General features: G+C 41.4%; 1 protein-coding gene across 1 annotated transcript in view; it reads left to right on the top strand.

The window, feature by feature from the left end:
• The window catches only part of NKAIN3 (sodium/potassium transporting ATPase interacting 3), a 409,711-nt gene extending 387,751 nt beyond the window's left edge, over window positions 1-21,960 (top strand). Inside the window, exons 6-7 of the mRNA XM_072951671.1 lie at window positions 12,551-12,620; window positions 21,852-21,960. Coding sequence (XP_072807772.1) covers window positions 12,551-12,620; window positions 21,852-21,861 — 80 coding nt within the window. The 3' untranslated portion in view covers window positions 21,862-21,960. The remainder of the gene's footprint in view (window positions 1-12,550; window positions 12,621-21,851) is intronic.
• The last annotated feature ends 379 nt before the right edge of the window (window positions 21,961-22,339 follow it).

Below are 22,339 nucleotides of genomic sequence, written 5' to 3'. Positions count from 1 at the left end.
ATCTATTCCATTTACGATTTAAAGTCCTTTAAACGTTTAACCTGCACTCGTGAATTCTGGAGAAGCCCTTCAAACAGTCCTCCTAATAAACAAAACGCTCCCTAGTTTTTAAACTATTCCAGCAAATCCAATAAATCTAATAAAATAAACGTATCCACATGTTAAATCTTAAATCCTCTTAAATATACACAAATTTAGCAAAATGTTCCTATGTCTTTCAATCTAAAAATCACAAGCATAAAATTAATTACCAAATTCAAATTTTGAATTGATTTTGCATGATCAACCTGCCAGGTCTGACATCATCGATCTGATTATGTTAAGAAACACAAAGATTTTACGTACAAAGTAAACACAGATTATCCCAATGACCACAAAATCTTAAATTTTTACTTCAGTGTTTTAAAATGGTGGAATTGGCTTTCTCTGTTCTCTCTATAGTCAATCCCCTGTGTTGGAAATGCTGTCTCCAATAAATAAGCATCTCAAACAATTGGAGTTTGTTGCAAGTTAGGGGATTTTCAGCTGGGAAGCAGGCCCTAAATTCCAAGGGAATTATAACTTCCCACTAATGGATTTTCAGAGCTTTTTTAAATAGTTGGTGGAAGAAGAGGAGAGCTCATTCCATATCCTTCAAATGTGATTAATTCAACAGCACACATCACCAGGACTAAGCTAATTAGATGAGTAGAGAGAAGACTTTACTCCTCTTAAGAGTCTCTTTTTGGTTGGTTTTATACTTGCGAACTCTTCAAAACATCTTAATGTCCTCTCATGTGACTCAGATGCTTTGTTGACATTCTATTTACTTCTTTCAACCGTATCTCCTGATGGAATTCTGCGTTCTTCCTATATTCCACATAGATTGCCAATTCTCAGAAAGATTTAAATGTTTGATTGGATTCTGCCTTTCTTTCATATCTCTTTTTGTTCTGGGTTCCATTGGCTCGTCCAGATCCAGTATGTTATTGTTTAATTTTAGGGCTTTAAACAAGCTTAAATAGCTAATCTTTTGTTGATGTATTGATTCATTCCTTCAGAAACAGTTATTGAAAGACTTCTCTGTATTAAACCATAAGGATACAGAGATGAATGAAACTTGGTCCCTTTCCTAAGAGATCTTACATTCTAATAAGTGAGCCAGGCATGTAAATAATGATGGAAGAGTGCAGTGCAGATAATGGTCTGTATAAAGTGAATCAGATGCATGGAAAAGTTAAGCAGAGGCTAATTGTGAGTCAGAGCATCCAGCACAGCTGCTCAGAGCATGAGAACATGGTCTTATATGAAGAATGTTACATCACCAGGAAAGGAGCAAAGAAAACACATTTAAAATACTGGCAAAAATATGTCATGAGATACTCAGCAAAAAAACCCATGAGATACTCAGCAAGGCCTGGGGAAAGCCTGGATGACACAGGAAGTGATGAGCAGTTGGGTATGTTCAGTCCACTAAGTGAGTGGCAGGGTCGGTCTTTGAGGGACCTTGGATTCTGTTTTACCCCAATGATTCCCCGCCTATTTTATATCTCGACACTTACAGAGAAGGCTAATATTTATAAGGCACTCAGTAAGAAATGACCACCCAGAGGGCTAGCTACCCCAAGCCATACTCAGCACACACACACACACACACACACACACACACACACACACACACCCCAGGGAATGAGGGAATTGTCTGGTGACATCTGTACCTGCTCAGGTCACACCAGCTGAGATGCTCTGCTAGATAATGTGGAGTCAGTGAATGGACTTCATCTCGGGAAGAAAATGATCAGATTCAATTTTCTTCAAACAGTCATTCACAGAAAGAGAGAAGAATTCATAAAGATGATCTCTGAAGAAATGGCATTTTGGGGATGGAGACTGTCCCAGAATCAAAAGGATCAAGACTAATCCAAAATAAAAATAGAGGCTATTTTTTAAAAGGAAAATAATATTGAAAGGGGAAGTGTTCAAAACCATAGAAGCAGGCAGAGCAATTAATTATAAAGAGACTTCAATTCAACAAATGTTTGTCACTTGATTTATAGAGCAAAGTAAAATATTGTGCAGATTTAAATGAGAATGATAAAAATATTTACATTGGGAGAAAAATTGGATAACTGAGAAAAAAATGTGTTACATAAGGAAAAGGTTATAACTGTTTAGACAAATTCTTAGAACTGCTTTTAGCCCCTACCTTTCTTAAGCAATATTTTTCTTCTCAGAGATTCCTTCTGCTTTATGGACCCCAAAGAGATTTTTAAAATCCATGCCATTATTTAAATATCATCATGCCATTATTTAATATTGTCTACTCTTAGAAAATTTTTAAATGGGAAGAAACTGTCAGCACTGATTATGGGAACATCTGATTCCAGAGATCCAGACCCACAAGAGAAACAAAGGCTGGGAATGCAGCCGAATATAAACGAAAAGGGAGCTCCAAGAATAGAAAAGGGAGGTCTTCTCAGAATGTTTTTAAAATCCTATTTTCTCTAGAATACAGTATTCTTCTGAATGAGCTCAGCAGTAGTGACACAAAGGCCTTCAGCCACCAGTGATTTTGAGCAGATAGTAATTGAAAAAGTAGAGAAACCTTGAAAGGGTCTTCAGTAAAGCCAAACTGTAGTTACAAGAGTGAAGTAGCCAGTCCCCTCAAGCACAGTGCTACTGATGCAGATTAACCAAAGGGGTAAGTATAGCACAGTCCGTGTGGCTTTAAAAGAGCTGAGTAACTGTAAAGGGAATAAAGTATATGATTACAGATGAAAACTGAAGTAAGAAAGGGGGGCTAGAAAAGAACCTAGTGCCTTTCTTTCGAATACAAGAAAAATCAAAAGTAAAAAGCATGTGTGCGTGGAGGAAGGAGGTCGGTGGGAGCTGGTATGTTACAGCATCTGCATAAAGGCAACACAGCTCCCGTAAACCAGTGCCAGGAGAGGAGCCACGGTAGCAGGGGCTTATTATCAAAGCACCCTGTAGGGCCACTATACAGGTTGCCCCTGCACGGGAATCACAGACAAAATACGAAAGGCAGTTCCTGGGATCCTGACAGAGTAACTGAAATACGTGTGATACTGAAAGCATTAGGAAGAAGTCACTCTGTGCACTTGGCACAAAAAAAGATATATTATCTACAAAGAATCCCACGGAGTGACTTGAAATACCAATAAAAAAAGAGAGAGAGATCTCCCCTCAGGGTTTGTGCTGCTGTGGGGAAGAAGTAGAGAATAAAGGCAAAGCCAGTCAAAAGCTTTAAATATGGTCATCAGGAGTGTCCCGGGTACACGGGGCGGGTCTCGTGGGCTGGACACGTGCTCAGGGAATACTCAACACCAGCCCTGGACAGAGGGGGAGCCGGGATCCCACGTGACACAACTCTGAAAATTCTGCCCCCACTGAGCTTTACTTTCTGTCTTGCTACGTCTTTATACCAGGAGGCTTATTTTTCCAGAAGAGAAAACGCTCATAGGAGATGAAACCTCAGGCTTCAGAACGTGGGGGAGTAATCAGTTTCCCCTCCTCCAGACTGGTACTCTTTCTAAAATGAGAACATCAAGCCAGACACAAGCTCAGTACAAATTCCCCAAGGACAGACGCTCTTGTGGGCACAGAGGAAACAGGATGTTGGAATTCTCACAAACTATTGTTATCCTAAGCTAAACGAACCTTTTGGCATTTTGGAAATCAACAATCAACAGGACTGTGTCAGCAGAGTAAGATAAATGGTGAATTATGTCAGTGTCAGCTGCGTGCCTTCTGTGCGCCAGCACTCCATGGCCCCTATCTCATCTAGGGCCACCACATCCCAGGGGGCTGTCATTATGCCCATTTTACAGATGAGTACACTGAGAATTTTCCCAACTCACAGCCTAGAAGAAATGGAACTAATATTTGATCCAGAAACTTCCAGGACTAAAGTCCATAGGCTTTCAAACATCCAGTTGTGCCTTTCTTTCCAACAAGGATAAAAATGAAATTCTTTATACGTAGATAAAGAAAGATATATTGGTGACTCACTAGATTAAAACTAGGACGTTCATATTTAAATAGTGAGTGAGAATGTAAATTATTTGCACAATGTAGAGAAAAATAACGAGCTAGCCCACTAGAATTTAATTGGTCATGGAGAGGCATATGTGATGTAACATGTCCAGTGACCTTGCTCCAAATCAATTGTCCTGTTAGCAAGAACGTTCACTATGTGCGGCTTATCATTAGAATAACAGAATTTTAGGATGCAATTCAAATACTACAAAATTGTGAAACCAGAACTCTCTGTCTCCTCTCCCCCAAAAACACTGTTCACTTTTAATTACTGTGAAATTCCGTATGGCTATACAATGTAATTAGAAGACTATCAGTATTCAAGTATGGCTCAGTAAAATGTAACAGAATATGATATGATAAATGCTGTGGGTATGATCTTTAAAAAGCAAAAACATACCTTCCCTTCTTTTCACGAAACCAGATTCAGCATGTCTTCCCCTTGGTGATCACTGCCAGGAGAACTCAGCCACTTCAAGGATTTCTTGGCCACATCAGGTGTCAGCGTGGGGAGGGCTGGGCTCCTCCCAGGACTGATTCTGAGCTCAGGGCTGATGTGGTGCGAGCTGTGCAGGGCAGGACTGTGCAGTCCCGTCCTTTCCCGTCTTTCCTGCTGGCATCTATGGAGCTGTGCAAGGGTCCAGGGTGGTCTCCGTTGTCAAACACGTCTTGATCTTGGCTGTCAGCCCTCCAAGTACAAGCTACAGTGGGACCTGGACCCTAAACCAGCTTCCTGAGCGTAAGATGTGCTGCTTCGCATCTGTCTTTCACATCCCACACAAACGTCTCGTGTAGCCAACGCTAACTCAGAACCATAGACGCAGGGAGTTCAGGAGACACAATTCCAGCTTAGAGAGGTTGACCCATTACAAAATCACTACAGTATTTAGTAATAAATCTGAGGCATTACTCTTTCCAATGTATCCCATGTGGTCTCAGTGTCATAGCAATTTAATGTTCATAATTACCCACTTAAAAGTACCTAAACAAACTTTAATTTTAAATTGCTCCATTTTCTTTTGAACTTAGACCTCCGTTCCTTTTCAGTCATAAAATTCCGTCTTAATGTAACATATTTATTCCTGAAAGTTTTTTTCTTAGTCTTCCACACGTCTGCAATGAAAAATTGCTTATAGGCTGACATTTCATTCTCAGTGTTATCTTTTAGTGTATAAAAGTTCTTAATCTGTATAATCCAGTTATCAATCTTAAATCTTAAATTAGGAAGTTTTATGGTTTATTCGAGACTTAGTCTTAACTAATCTTCAGTTATTCTTCTGCCTTTTTACATACATTTTAGAATCAGCATCTCGATTAAACTGCCGAAGTTCTTTACTGAGATTGCTTTGGATCCATAGATTAACTGATCCACAAATTAACTGGTAGCTATAATATTGAATTTCACAATCTGTGATTGTTCTAGATTCTTCCATTTGTTTAAGACATCTTTAATTTCTCTTAATATATTTTGTTGTATTCAGTGTGAGGATATGCAATTTTTTAGATTTTTTTCCTATGAATAAGAATTTAATTTTTTCCTGCGACCAGATTTTTAGTGTTAAAATTCTTCTTTAGATGGGGTTATAATTGCAATTATTGGTTACTAACATGACTGAGCAAACATAAATGTATTAACAGATATGGATGAATAAGTCTTACATATCAAATGAAATAGTTATTGGAAGGGTAACTCTTAATAAATGGGACAGAGTGGTTTTGTTTCAATTAGTTCATGCATTCATGGATGAATATTATTCATGGATGAATATTATTCCTAGAATCCAAAAGACTACCCTCAGGGACTTTCAATGTTTGGTGCTAGTGTTGTATTTATAGAAATTTTCTGTTTAATTTTTTTATAACTATTTTCTGTTCACAGAAAAAAAGAAATATGAGAATGAGAGGAAACTGTTTACAGCAATGTCTCTTGCTTGTTTTAACTCCTTCTTTCCCCAAATATTTTTGAGGGCTTACCTTGTCCCAGGCACTGTTCTAGGTGCTGGAAATATAACAAGGAACAAAATCAGACAAGATCAGACAAAACTTCTTATCTTATAAAGCTTAAATTGTAGTGAAGGGGTGAGACATCACATAAGATTTTTTTAAAGTCAAATATATAGTACAGCATGGTAAATGGTGATAAATACAAAAGAAAAACAATAAAGGAGGAAAGGGGACAGGACAAATGGGAACGAATGGAATTCTAGATAAAGTAGCTGAAATATATGTCTGAAAGTATACAGTGATCCATTATCAAAAATTACTTTTAAAGTGTTACAACTGACAAATCGGTTAGGTTATTTTGGAAGCAAAAATTGGAAAACACCTGCCTCGTGGTTAGTAGCTGTCATTTTGTGATCATCCATCACAAGAAATTAAAAATGCCGTTCTGTTTAGTGCCCTGGAGGCTGTCACGCCCTGGGCGGCGCGCTAAGATGTGAGCCCGTCCTGGTGGCGGGGGCAGACGCCCTTCAGCACAGCGAAAAGAAGACAACTGTGGAAGAGGAGGAGCGAGTCGACCACCAGAATGGTCACAGGTACCTTCTCAGGACACATGCATTTTGGAATAAGGCTCTCGGAATTAATCATCTTGAGCTGTGCATGCCCACACACCACGTGGGCAGTCCTCCCCTCCGCCCAGGGCATGCAGTCCTCCCCTCCGCCCAGGGCATGCAGTCCTCCCCTCCGCCCAGGGCATGCAGCCCCCGTTGAAGACTACTGGCCTCGAATTGCCTCCGCTCCTGCTCCCTCGGATGAGGAGGGGCTGGGACTCCCAGACAGACCTGGGGTTGCTTCTAGACCCTCCAGACTTTCTCCGGTGACAACTGTCAGTGTTTTCCAGGCCAAATTGCCAGCCAGGTCAATTGAGCTGTATCAGTTCTCTGCCTAAGACTGAGGGGAACTAGATGGAGGTGAGAGGAGTCCATTTGCCTGTTACAGGCAGGAAGAGATAGAAATGTTGGAAAACTCTGATCTGGATGACACAGCCTCTGGGACTGCGGGCTCTGCTCTTCCGGGTGGGGCCGACTCCTCCTGGAGCATCTCATTGGTGCCACTGCTCCCCTTCTTCCGTTTCACATGCTTTCTGAAAGGCGGGAGAGATTTGAAACTTCTTGCATCATAAAGAGAACCGTACAGAAGAGCCATAAAGCTTGCCCTCGGGGTGTCATCTGCCTGCTTGAACAGCTCTTAAGGTTCATGAAGTTACTCGGCGCTGGCAGCACAGTCCCCAACACCCGCGCTGGGCGTCAGCAGCGTTTCAGGACCCCGTGAAGTTCGCTGGGTTTAGCAGCCCGTCGGGGCACCCCTGCGGCCACTCCGTGTGCTGTGAGCAGCCCGACCGTGGCCTGCGGTTTGGCACAGCGGGCCGTGCCCTCTGAAAGCTCTGATTCTTCAGGCGGGAGGTGGCAGGAGACCAGTAATGCTGCGGACTGGCTGGTTCCCTAGCAACGCGGGCAGAGTTCAGTGGCTGACTGCCGCTGGAATAGCTGGTCTCTCCTAAAAGCTTTCATTATCTGTAGGGTGCTGCAAAGTCCTCCCAGCGGTCTTTAAGGGCCTCTCTGCATGAACTCAGCTGATGTCGAACCTCTACCCCGGCTTGTCTCTTATGAATTCATATCACCCAACAAGTCAATCACCATCTGACGATCTCCATATTTGAATTCTTTAAAGGGCCGAAGTGATGCTTCCTTAAGACATTACTGATGTCAAATAGTATTCTTCATATGCTATCGCGTATATGTGGAATCTTAAAAAAGATACAAATTTTATTTATAAACCAGAAATAGACTCAGGGACATAGAAGACAAACTGTGGTTACCAGAGGGGAAATGGGGAGGAGAGGGGTAACTTAGGAGTCTGGGATTAACAGATACACATTACTATATATAAAAGGGAACTATATTCAATTTCTTGTAATGAGCTGTAATGGAAAAGAAACTGAAAAATATATATATATGTATGTATGTATATGTATAACTGAATCGCTTTGCTGTACATCTGAAACTAACATTGTAAATTGCCTATACTGCAATAAAAAAAGAATTTTATTAAAAAAGACATTATTGCCGGCAACTTATAAAAGAAATGCTTATTAGAACAGTCTCATAACCACACAGCAGGAACAGTGATAGACCAGGAAGCATTCAGAATGAATATGTGAATTGATCCTCATCTGCCAGTCTTTTCATTTCTCTGAGCTAAACGCAGTGGTACAGTGGTGTCTTGGTGTTTCCCAGTTCAGGGACCAGGCAGCATGCAAGGATCAGAGCTGGATCAGAAACAAAATACCTCCACTCTGGTTAATTATTTGGTGAGTATATTAAACTGGGGACAGAATGATACCTTGAGTGCTCACTGGAAGTGGTCTGTGTTGCTTTAGGTGTCCATCAGGTTTGCGATGTCTGAGGGAGGCGCTGAGTCAATTGCCCTCAGCTATCTGTTGGAAACTTCATTTATGACTGAATGTTTCCTATAGTCAAACAGAAAAGTTGCAGTTGGCTGTGACTCTATTACAAGTGGAAAACCAGTCGGTATTTGTACAGTAAGATGATGCTTTCAATCCAAAGTAGCTTTGCAATTCCTTCAGGTCAGTGAGAATCCCTGTCAGGGATTTGCAGTGGTTACAGTGAGTCACCACAAAGATAATCCACCGCAAGTCACTTAATTTCTTCCAAGAAGTCGCTTGGCTGTGCTTTTGAAGTTGGCACAGGAAATAAATTGGAAAGGACGACAACCCATGGTGTTCCTGGCTGCCACGGGCTCCCCCTGAGGGATCTGTTATAGTAACACCTCGGCTTCCGAGAACGAGGAAGAGGTCAGAGCTTTGTGTTACTGGCTGTTCTGCACTGTGGATGCCAGGTCTTAATTGTGCTAATTCTTTCTTTTATGTTTTAAGACATTAATAACCAGAGTATATGGAATTCAACTGAAGTATCCTGCAGGTCACCGGGCAAGCTGTGCCCCATCCCCCCGCCTCCTTCCTTCTGTCTTCCCGGTCTCTTCCAAGGGCACTCTTCTGCCAGAAACGCTTAGATGGTGTTCTCGCCGGAATGACTGCAGATTTCTGGATATTTCCTTTTTTAATATCTCCAAAAGCATTTCCATGACTCTTCTGTTGCTTCCCATGTTTCATTGAAATTCATCTCCTTATTTCTACTGGAGAAACTGCTTAATTCAGCATCTTCTCACATCTTTCTCATGACAGCGACTTTTAGGATGCACAGTTGCTTTATGTTCTTGACAGTGTGCTGTTATCACCATTCTGCACACTCAGAAGCCAAAGGTCTTTCCTGCTGAGTTGTTTTCAAGTATTTCAAATCATCTTTAAAAAAATAAAATAAAATTCTTGATTTTTTAAAACATTATTTTAAAAAGCTTTCAGGATGTATATTCCTGCCCTCCATTTACACGTCCGTGTTTCTCTTGACTTAAACTCTCTTTCTACTCTGGCAAATAGGAAGTGTTGGTGTGTGCATAAAACATTATTTTTTTAATATGGAAACATCTGGCTTCTGTTGTTTTGCTTCCTCTGTAAAGGATTCTTGATGTTTTCAGTTTTATAATCACCTACTTTTCAATGATTCCTCCTTAATAGTTGCTTTTTTGACAGTCTTGTCAAGTTCTCAAAATTTGTGTGTATACATACACACTCACACGCAGTAGGGTAAGTGAACTACAATATTTTTTCCACCTTTTGCTTATTATAAATACTTGTGTACATGTTTTTGTGTACACATATGTTTTCATTTCTCTTGGGTACATGCCTAGGAGTAGAATTATTGAGTCATATGATGACTCTATATTTAACCATTTTAAGAACTGCCTAACTGTTCTCCAAAGTGGTTGCACCATTTTACATTCCTCCCAGCAGTGCATGAGGGTTCCAGGTTCTCCACATCTTTACCAACATTTGTGATTATCTCATTTTTTTTATTATAGCTATTTTAGTGGATATAAAGTAGTGTCTCAGCATGGTTTGCATTTCCTTGAGAATATTTTTGTAATGAAGTTGATGTTGAAAACAAACAAATGAAAACATTTCAGGATGACACAATACATTATCTCTCTTTGCTTCTCTTCATCCATCAGAGAGAGGGTTATTTCAGCCTTTGAAGAACTACTTTGTAAATTAATCTACATTTCCTATAGTGCTTGTGAGTATTTGTATAAATGTCTTCAACATTTTAGTTACACTGCATTCAGGATCAGTTGAAGAATTTAAATAGAATTCAACAAATGAAGCATTCCCAAAATCATCTTTTGAAGCTTTTAGTAAGTGGCAATAAGTGAAAGCTCATAAAAAAAGGAGAACACTGAAATACATGCTCACAAAAGCAAGAGAACTGGATGAATGAAATAATGAGAGTTCAAATGTTATACAGGATTTAATTTTCAGTTTTATAATTTTATAATTTCCTATTGAAATATCTCAACTTGAAAAAAAGACTCTTTTAACAGAGTCCCTGTGTTTGATTCGACAAATTTATATTCTGCATCAAAATGAAAAGAAGTTAATTCACAAGAAGACCTAAAAAGAATCATAAATAGATACAATTTAAGTTTCGTATCTTGTAAAATTTTCGGCAAAGACAGATGTGCTAAGTGGAAGTAAAATAACAGTTCCTGGGAAAGCATTTGGGCTAAACTATGTCACACAGATCCTTCCTTTAGCTAACTTGCTTGGGATTTGCCAGCACCTGTACAGAAAATGTTTTCATAGCTAAAAATACTTTGATTTACAGAGTCAATTAAGGTGACAAAATTTTCAAATTTATTAATCATAGAAAGAAATTTTGAATAAGATTATAAATAAATTTACAAAATAATAAGACCATACTGAAAAACTATTTATTATGTGTGTGTTTTTCCCCAGAATACCAGTGATGTGGTGTATTAGAGACAGAGGTGGGCCAAGGAGTGGATTCACAGCAGTACATGAATAAACAAAAAATAATCACCCTGTTAATGTTATATTTTAACATTCAAATGATAAATATAAGGAAGTTTTCTTTCTTTTTTTGCTTTACTGAATACAGATATTCATTTTTGATTTTTCATTTTTATAAATAAATTTTATTTTTAATATAATCTTTCCATTGAATTATTTGACTCACAAATGTATATATTTATAATTTGTTTACTTTAATACACCTTTTAATCTCTAAAAATGTCCTGTAAATTATATGATCATTCAACTTTTAATCAATGATCTTAATCGATCAAATGATCTTCCATCTAAATTCCAACCCATTGGTCAACAAGGTGAGACAGTAGATATTTGATTAAATATCTGATCTATAAAACATAATCCAATCTGACTACATGGCCCCTAAGGCACTGCTTGTTCTCTCTGGGAAAATCTTTTTAGTGTCTCAGATTGACTTCCCTCTTGCTATTTCTCTCTCTCAAGGTTATATCCAGGTAACTCATAGGACTTAGTAGTAAAAGAATGGGCTTCATGCTTGTCTGGTGTCCAGGGGGATTACGTTGAGAGGGTCCCTTGTCCCCTCATCATTGTGAACCCCGCAGGACTCCAGAGTTCATGTCTACACAGTGACCTGTGAAGCCTTACCTCAACTCCTCCAATGGAGGCGAAACAAGAGAGCAGGTCAGAGCAGATCACCTTCTAGGCTAGTTCACCTCTCCCTAAGTCACAGTTCACTAGCAAGCCTGTCCTGAACCGAGGATGTGATGTAATATTCATATGCTGTGTACCTAAACACACACACACGCACGCAAGCACTGAGAGCTGTGTCCCTCCATGTCCGTGGACCTGTTAATGTTTGAGTCCTCAAATATAACCAGAGCTTGGTATAAACTCATTAATATTTTTAATGGGCTGTGACAAAAAAATTACAGAACAGGAGAAAAGAACTAAGATTACCCATAGACATTAGGATTGAAAAAGGAAGGTTGAGGCTTTGATCAAAACAGGAAGAAATTAGGAAGAATATTACCAAAAATAGTGAATCCACACTGCCTATGAACCAAGAACCATACCACCAGAGAGGAGGTGAACCCTTCTCTCAAAAGGCAGGTGCTTATTTGTCAGGGATGGCTTGAGGACAGAAGGCAAGGACATAGATTTTGTGACTTCTCAAAGGTCTTTCTAATGATGCAATAAATATTCTTAAGGAAAAAAATGGATTCTGGCAACAAGAAGAAATGGTATATCTTTTGATGTATTGCGGGAAAGGGCATATCTGTTCGCCTAAGGACAAACACATTATTTAAAATCTAATGTTATTTAGTGTTACTTCATTTTTCACTAAGGCCAACAACAACTGTGATTTTTCAGTCCCTAAGATTCCAAGTTCTATGTGTGTTTTTTTTAATTTCGCCGTTTTTGACTATTGCTAATATTTTTAAGTCTTTTATATGAAAGACACATTTTCCCATTTTGTGATAGACAGATGTTTTGTCGATATTACTTGTATGTGTTCTTTTAAGCACCTGCTGTTATGTGCGTTTTTATTTACACATGTATTCATACTGGGCTATGTTGTGTTTTCAGTTGATTTCATAGGTGGACTTACTGCACACTCCTACTACCAGGATCATGTTGAATTAAAGCCTGTTCGTCTGTAAGTAAAGGTGTGATGAGATGGAAAATATTAATCCTTCTAACTTGGCCACAACTAACCAAACCTGAAATAATTTGGACCTGCTGCTACTAATCATTGGTTTAATTTTCCACTCATATTTAAAACACACCTTTCACATGTAACCCAACTTTATCATTGTTCTTGCTCATCCCCAAAAGGATTTGAAGTTGGTGACGTGGTGTATGTTTCTAAAATGATAGTTTTATTTCATTTTTCTTATCAGTTGTTGATTGCTGAGTTGGAAAAACAAATGATTCAGTCTGCAGAAGAGAGACTAAATATGTATCTTGCGGGCAGCCTAGGAGAGGGAAAAGGGAAGAAAACCCAAGTTGGGATCCAGGCTCTGCCTGTGTGGTTTCAAGGGCCTTCTTTGATGTCTCTGAGACTTGCTCCTGTCATCTGTAATATGGCTTCATAGGCAGAGGAGGAGGAGGATGAATTAAATGGGAGAAGGTACGTAGAGCATCTGTAAAGTGGTCCATGAATATGTCCAGTACTCAAATATTTGACCAACTGTCCCTAGAGAACACGGAAGGAAGTCAACAGCTACAACAAAAACACCTCAAACTGGACAGATTTCAGTTGAGTATAAGGAAAGAATTATGGTCAGTTGATTGATAAAATACTAGAAAACGAGAAAATAGATACAGTGACTCCACTCTTCAAAAGCTCTAAGTAGCGAACAGACGGATGTATAAAATGATAGCACTCATGTGCTAACCACTCTGCACAGATCATCTCACTTAGTCCCCATGAAGATGCTGTAATGTACTAGTTAATAGTCCACTTTATAAACAAGGGACGTGAAGTTCTCAGAGGAGGGGCAACTTTCCCAGTCTCTCGAGTAGTAAGTGGTGGAGCTGGGATCTGTCCTGGATAGTCAGCTCTCACCATGACATTGTGGACTTGCTCAGATTCTGATTCTTCCAGCCCACTGCCCTGTAATTTCATGGTGACAGAGGAAATTTGTAAAAACAGTCACTGGTGTAAGAAACACGTCTGAGAAGGCTTCATCGGCAGCCTCTTTGCCACCGTGGCTCCTGCCCAAGTCTGCGGCCCCTCCCCCAGCTTCTCTGGGGACTGACACCCTGAGAAGCCTGCCCAGGCACCTGCATCTCCCCAGGTGAAGTTAGTTTTATACCGCCAAAATGAGCTGAAGGAAACACAGCTCAGAGGCTACAAAGATCAGCACTGTGCCTGTCACATGAGAGATGTTTAAATATATATTGTTTTCTTAAAGCAAATCCAATTTGGAAAAAACTTTCACCTTATGCAACACTCCGGAACCAAGCAGCCACCACCTCATTACTGCTGCGTGCCTGTCAGGGATCTACTCCAAAAGCTGATATTTGTGAGTCTGGGGAACTTGGCAGGGACTGTGACAATGACAAGGATGATCAGTCCATTGAAAGTGAGAAAAGAGCTAAAACAATGCCTGGTGGTGACTTGGAAAGTCTTCTAAATCTTTGTTATGTGAGAAGAGGATGATGAATGATTTCTTTCGTCTACACTGTGAAAAAAATAACTTGGCAGAGAAACTGCACTAGGCAAGATATTGGTCAGATGTGAGAAAGCTCTTTCTATGAGGGAAGGTTATTAAAAACAGCAACTGATTAACGTTGGTAATCGAATCTCCTTTCTTGAATGACACTCGTGTGCCCGTGAACCTGGAAAGGGTGTCCGGTGGCACAGCCCAGAGCCAAGGGACTTCCATCTCTGTTCCCTCAAGTCCCTTCCATCTCTGTGAATCAAGAACACAAGAGACGTCTTCGCAAGATTACCTAAAAGGCTTTGATCAACTCCATTCCCTCCTCAAAGGGTTTTTTAACTACGCTGTTCAGTGCTGAACCACACATCTTTTCAGCTGAATGTGACATCAACACAGGCTGCAGAAAGCAAGAGAATAAGTTTCTGCTTTGATAGATTATGTGTATTATTATGTCAGATGAATATAGAATGACTTTCAACCATGGAGGGAGTGAGACTCTGCAAGATCAAACTAAACCCGAATTAAAACCATTGTGCGTGAAACAGTTTAAGAGGTCAGTGTGTGTGCCCCCCTCAGGCGTACAAATATTGCAGTTTATCCAGTCAGCATCACTCAGCCTGCTTGATTTCTTTCCATAAGTCCTTTACACTGGATTTCGTTGTACCCACTCAGTGATGCCATATCCATTGTACCAGCAACAGACTTGGAGAAAACTCCAAATTTCTGGACTAAAATGTTAGAGAGGGGAGTGAACCGTGGCTCTTAACTTTCATGGAGACTCTAATCTCCATGGCGTCCAAAGTCAGGTTTTAAGAAACCACTTTGTTAAGGGAATTGGGAAAACCCTTATCATATTCCCAGGCACTCCCATGTAGATGGTAACTTGCAGTTATAGACAGGTGGCTATAAGCAGACACTCCGTTCATGGCGATGCTGCAGACTTGTACAGGGAGCCTTCGTTCTTGCATTTGATCATATCATTGCTCATAATCATTAATGTATTTTTCTAGGGCCCACAGTCCAATTGCCTGTGAATGTACTGGGGTGATGGTATGGGGTGAAGCAGTTCACATATGGATTTTGTCTTTCATGCTTTGGCTCTCTTTAAAGTGATGGCATCAAGCTATCAAGGCCCACTGGTTAAATGAATTGGTTTATTCCATTTTCAATTGCTTCCTGATCACTTACAATGTGTGTACCGGGCCCCATGCTGGAGACACAAGGATGAGTAATACCTAAGCTTTGACCTCCAGCAGCTAATGATCTAGGAGAGGGGACCTACGTAGAAATAAGTAGATATGAAACGATGTCCCTGAGGCAATTTTTGGCATAAGAGAGAACATTTACTTCTCACTTGGAGGGAGAAGCCTCCTCTGGGAGATGATGCCTGGGCTGACTTTGGAAAGATGATGAGGAGCTGATCAAAAGCAGCAGAAGAAGACAGGGGTCCCCTGTGTAGAGGCTAATTTGCTTGGCCATCCTGCAGAGGATGAAGCTGAAATTTGTGCCTATCGAGTCTGACCTGCCTTTGCCGTAGTTCTCCCATAAAGTCAGCAAATCCATAAGGAAGCAGATGATTATGCAGAAGAGGAATCTTGACAGCTCCTAGTGGGGATGCTCTGAGACCCTCAGCCGCCATTGCTTCGCCATCTAAACGACATGACTCTTTATGCTGGAGGCTATAGAGATGCTTCCAGTGATGGTCCTCTGGGTCTGACTTGGGGATACGTGGTACCCAGGTCAAGGGTAGCCTGTGCTGGGGTCCATTATCTTTCATGGCCCCACATGGCGGGGCTGTAACTCTCAACGCAAGTACAACCTGGATCTCCTCCTTGCTGCTACTAGACCACCTTTCACAACAGAGGAAGGGCAAGGGTTACTCATGTGGTCAGCGGTGGCTTTGAAGGGACACCTAACGTGGCAGCTGGTGATGGAAGCAGCAGTCACCAAGGGGAGAGCGCTCACAGAAGCAGATTCACCTCTCAGGAAGAAAAATGGCTTGGCATAGACCCATGCAGCCATGACAGAGATACAGAGTATCAGAGAACGTCACTGTGAGCAGCTGAATTACTTCGAGGTTTGTCAAAATTACCATAATTGTTAGTGACTGGGTAGTGGGAAAATTAAGCTCCATGTAGAGGTAATTCTTTGCATAAAAATAATTAGGCTGAGGCAGTTTATCCAAGAAAGACAGCAGTGGAATCTCAGAATTGAGTTTCGCAATAGAAGCAGAGGGAGATCTGATGATGATAGACATTTCCATGAGGAAGACGCCCCGTGACTGCAGTTAAGAACGACTTGATGAAAAAAGCTTTTCCCACTGCTTTTAGCTGATCTTTTTCTAAGGTTTCCAAATGAGAACTTGACTTTTTCTCTGGTGTCTTGACTTGCCTGATTGCCTTTGCTGGAGGCTAATTTTCCTTCACAAAAATTGTTACATGCTATGTGACCGCTGCTGATCGAATGTCTGCTACCGCAACTAAGTTCTGGAAGACAAACGTGCTAATCCCCGTTTCAGGCTGGCCTGGCAGTCAGCTCCCACCCGTCCCTTCCTGCCTGTCCTCCGCCTCTAACAGTCCAGACTCAGAGGATATTCACCTCCAACGATCCGACTGCTGGATGGAGCCAGGGGTGGCGATGTCCATCTGCTCTTTCCTGGGAGCAGCTGTTTTGTTTCAGTATCCTTGCAAGTCGCTGCCAGGCCATTATGCATTTCCAACATGAGATTAAATACCAGGGAGGAGGGGTAGAGGCAATAGCTCAGTGGTAGAGCACGTGCTTAGCATGCACAAGGTCCTGGGTTCAATCCCCAGTACCTGCCTTTAAAAATAATAATAAATAAATAAAGCGAATTACCTCCCCCCACCAAAAAAACACTTAGGAGGACAACACCTAGGGTGTGTGTGTGTGTGTGTGTGTGTAGGGGTTAGAGAGGTGACAATGACGTGCTTTCAAACCCTGATTGAAAAACCCTAGCAATGTATTAATGAGCTGCATTTGGGGAGCCTTCATCTACCTCATCACTCCTCATTTCTGGACCAAGCATCTGAAGACATGAAATGACAGCCCTCTGGCTTGATACCGTTTTCATTTGTCCTTGATTGGCTTTCACACGCTCACGCTCGTCCATCGTGTTGGTCCCCCAGGACACGCAGAGCAAGGTGTCTGTACTCTGCTCGCAGCCATGGCCGGCTCACGTTTCCCGTTACTTAGCATGGAGTTCTGCTGCCCGAGGGCTCCCAGCAGCCCCTGGCAATGGTGGGCACTTACAGAGCCGTGAACTCTCCCGAGAGCTGCCCCAAGAGTGCAGAGTGCTCCAGTGGTGATGCCCTGGGTGCCCTCTTGGCCGTCCCAAAGGAGAGGCGGGCTTCCTTGCCTGCCTGCCTTAGCACAAAGGAGGTGGCCCTTAGCGCATGAAGCCTTTTCCAAAATGAGAAAGCTCACATCGGCGTGGTGCCCTCCAAGGAAGCTGTCAATTTGTGTGAAGTCCCAGGATTCTTCTCAGTACTTGTCATTGTTGTGAATAGCAAGAGAACAAATTTATGCAGTGATGTGGAGATACAGAGCACCCTCCCCCAAAATTAATCAGCATAAGTATTTTTTGCATTTTATTTTTCATTGAAGTACAGTTGAGTTACAATGTTAGTTTCAGGTGTACAGCAAAGCAATTCAGTTATGCATATACATGCATGTATATTTTTCTTTGCAGATTCTTTTCCATTATATGTTATTACAAGAAATTGAATATAGTTCCCTGTGCTATACAGTAGGTCTTTGTTGTTTATCTATTTTATATATAGTAATGTATCATCTGTTAATCCCAAACTCCTGATTTATCCTTCCCCCGCCCTTTCCCCTTTGGTAAACATAATTTGTTTTCTATGTCTGTGAGTCTGTTTTTGGTTTGTAAATAGAATTTGTATCATTTTTAGATTCCATATATAAGTGATATCATAAGATATTTGCCTCTGACTTACTTCACTTAATATGATAATCTCTAGGTCCATCCATGTTGCTGCAAATGGCATTATTTCATTCTTCTTGATGGCTTAATCAGAATAAGTAAAAGTAACTTCACTTGGCCCTGTTTTCCAACAGAAAGTAGCCACTGATTTTAAAATTAAAGGTAATGAACATAAGCCGAATCTTATGTTAAGTATATTTTTTTCATTTTATAGTCACATTAAAAATATGCATAATCTCAATGTTATGATAGATTCTGGGGAGAAACAAGACATAAGAAAGAACATAACAAAACACAGAGTAAAGCACACACACACACACACACACACACACACACGCACACCCAGAAGTGACACAGAGAGGCTTAAAAGGGCAAGAGAAAAAGAGACAATGACAAGCTCTCAGGAGATGCTCTTTGAAATAACGTCATTATCTTATTATTTGATTTCATTCTGCCTTGAGGGCAGGTACCCCTAGGTAACTGCTACCATATCTACAAACAGCTGCAAAGAGTAATGATCTTAGGGCTCCCAAAAGTCAAACTCTCCGCCCAGACTCATTGATCCATCATTAAAAGAGTGACAGCTAGACGTTATGTGTCTCCTGAGGTGATGCTAAGAAGAGACAGCACCCTCTATGGGAACAGCTTGGACTGATTGATCTTGGCCTGAGTGTAGAAAATACAAGAATAACAGAGTAAGTTAAATCTCACCACAAGGAAATGATCAGCCAGTCTAGAATGTGGGAAATAGTATAAGACAAATGAATAAAAGGGAGGAGGGGGTGAGCAAACTCTTACTAATTAAAAGAGATTTAAGAGACATGCTAGTCAAATATAATGTGTATCCCTTTTTTGGATTCTGATTTCAACAAACCAACGGTAACGAGATGCTTTCAGACAATTGGGGAAATGTGACTATGGATTGGATGTAAATGATATTAAGAAGTTATTGTCTATTTTGATGGATATGCTAATGAATAGGTTAAAAAAAAAGAAGAAAAATAAATTCTTATCAGTTGAGCAGAGTTTCTCAACCTCTGTTAACTCTAGACCAGATCACTCTTTGCAGTGGGGGCTCCCCTGTGCATCTGGGGACATTTGGCACCATTCTCGCCCTTCACCCACTAGCTGCCAAGAGCACAGACACGCGCACCCCTTGCCAAACCGGGGCAACCAACTGATTCACGTCCTTGACCAGGAATCTCTGAGTCAGAGCGTCATGAAGACATGCTGCCGAGGACATGGCATCATGTCTAGGATGTGCTTTTAAACATTGCAGCCTAGATACAGACTACGTACAGAATAGACAAACAACAAGGCCCTACTGTAGGGCACAGGGAACTGTAGTCAATGGCTTGCAGTAACCTGCAATGGAGAAGACTATGAAAAAGAATATTTGTGTGTATACATGTATAACTCAGTCACTATGCTGTACATCAGAAACGAATACATTGTAAATCAACTACATTTCAATAAAAAGGAGGGGAAAGATACTTCAATAAACTAATTCTGCACCAAAAAGAAAATAAATTAATTAATTAAATAAATAAATACTCTAGCCACAAAAAAAAAAAAGCCATAGTGAATACATGAGACTTGATTAGATCATTTTTATTTTACTTGAAGCAGGATGGTGGGTACTGTAAGTATTCATAATACCATTCTCTCTACTTCTGGTTATGCTTGATTTTTCAGTAAATGTTAATAAAACCTAAGGCAGGGTTGCCATTAGGCTTCCCTCTCAATGCCTCTTCTCAAAGTTGCTCTAAGTTCTTCTTGAAAACTCCTTGCAGACGTTATTCCCAATGCCCAAAGCTAGCCCTCCAGAATTCCTACCTGGCATCAGAGGAACAGGCTCAGTCTACTTCCCTGCTTTTCCAATCTGTGTTGATAAAGCCTCAAAGCAGAAAATGTTAGCCAGAAGCAGAGCTGACAGTCAAGGTAAATGTGGTGGATGCCTGCACGTTCCCCCAACCTTCTCCCGATACGATCACCAATAAAATAAAATATAAAATAAAATAAAATAAAAACACCTCCTCCTCTTGCCTTATCCCAGTGTAGAAGAGTCGCCTGTTGGATGGATGAATAGACTTTAAGACCTTGAGTCTCCCTTCTTCTTACTAAAAGGTTGAATACAACTGTAAATAGCCCACCATTATAATCTCATCCCTTTAGCTTTCAGTTTAAATCCTTGTTAAACAACAGTGGGGTAAAAGGGCAAACATCTGGGCTATGTTTTCCAGGATGTAGAGGAATACAAGGCAGAGAAAACGTGTGGGAAGATGAGGAGAGAACTGAAGAGCCCCCACTCCTGAGCGGTGGGGAGGGAACCGAGTTTCCAGGGAGAAGAGCCGCTGCCAAAACGTGAAACAGGGAAACTGGAAATTTTTTCAGCTATTTCACATTATGACTAAGAAGTCAAAGAGAAAGTCATTGAACTGAGTTAATGGGAGAGCATTGCTGGATGGGGACATAAAAATAAGTGCAAAACACAGTCTCCACTGGCAAGCTGCTCATCATTTAGCTGGAGGGAGAGAACTTCCGTAGCTGAGTGGGACGATCAGAGCACAGTTAGTCGTGGCGCCGAGCACCGTGGGCTCCACGTGGGGCCCAGCGGATAGCACGGAGTTGCCCTTAGCAGGCTGAGAAAGCAACGCGGCTGAGGTCGCGGTGGAGTCTTCACAGAGGAGAACCAGTTTCAATTGAACCTCAAAGATGACTAGATTTGGATCAGCTAAGACTTTTTCCACATGAGAGAAACAATGAGAGCAAAAAGTACCCAACAAATATTTACTAGGTGCCAACTACGTGGCAGACACTGTGTTGAGGTTGATGCTGTGGGAAGATGTGTGAGCCGGGACCCTCACCTTCCAAAGGCTCACTGCCTAGTGGAGAGTCAGAAAGATGCTCAGAGTGTTTGTCAGATGTGTGGCAACAGGAGTGACTGGAGATGAGTGTGAATTCCAGAGAAACAGAACCATTAGGCTGTGTATGTGTGTGGAGAGAGAGAGAGAATTTTAAGAAATTGGCTCATGGGATTACAGAGACTGGCAAGTCCAAGATCTGCAGGGTAGGCTGGCCGACTAGAGACTCAGGGAAGGCTTAAGTCCAAGAGCAGTGTAGAGACAGAATTCCTTCTTCCTCCAGGGACCTCAGTCTTTCTGTTAAAGCCTTCAACTGATGGAACAAGACCCACCCACATCATGGAGCAAATCTACTTTACTCAGTCTATTGATTTAAATGTTAATCTCGTCTTTATAAAATACCTTCATGATGACATTGAGACCCGTGTTCGACCCAGTATCGGAGTGCTATGATCTAGCAAAACTGACACATAAAACTGACCATCACAGGGCGGGATGTTTGTAAGGGACGTGGGTGGATGGTCAGGTTGTAGGAAAGCCAGGGTGGTTCTTGAGCAGGCAACCCACAGAACGCTGTAGGGAGATCAGGCTAGGGGTGTAGCTAGCAACTTGGGGACATAATGCTGTCCTGTCATCTTTACCCCAAGGCAGCCAAAGGCCACACCTGGACGTCACTTCCCAACTGCCATGTGGCTGGCACTTCTTCCCCAGGAAACCACAAGTCTGATACTCTGGTGTTGACACCTGCTGGCCCTGCCCTGACCTGAAAATCAGGGAGCCCAGGGGTTTATCCTTGTGGCTACAGTTCGTCTTTGAAAAGCCTGGATGAACAGAAAGGAAATTTAGCTTTCAATTTTGAAGTCTTTTAAAGCAATCCCTATCTTCTGTTTTAGGTCGAAATAAGTAATGGCCTTGGCTCTGAAACGTGGCTGCTGAATTTGACTTAGGAAGCAAAGCGCCGTGGACCACACCTCTCTGCATCCACATGTCTCACCTTCCTCCCGAGGATGGGCTGCACCTCCCCACTTCCCCACGAGTCACAGCCTTCTTCGGTCACAGCCTGTGTATTCTTAGCATTATTCGCTAGATGAGTGGTGGGTGCTTGGGTGGGTATTTTTTTAGTCATTTCCTTCTTATAGGAATACTTGTAAATTGTAAAAAAAAAATGGGTTTTTAATTTTTTAACAATATTTAATGTGAGGCATGCAAAATGAACACCATTCTCTGAAAATCGTCTACCGCCAATTCTAAGAGAAATACTGGTTTGTGTTGTTGAGCTGTGAAGTCCCTACCGCTGACTGCTGGGGTGATCCCAGGCTGGACGGAGTTTGCATTTGCAGACAGTACCTGGGGCTCCTCAGCAGGGAGTTAGATGCTGTGA

Source organism: Vicugna pacos, chromosome 29 (genome assembly GCF_048564905.1).
Source record: "Vicugna pacos chromosome 29, VicPac4, whole genome shotgun sequence".
Lineage (NCBI taxonomy): Eukaryota > Metazoa > Chordata > Mammalia > Artiodactyla > Camelidae > Vicugna > Vicugna pacos.
This window is presented reverse-complemented; position numbering and strand designations above follow the sequence as displayed.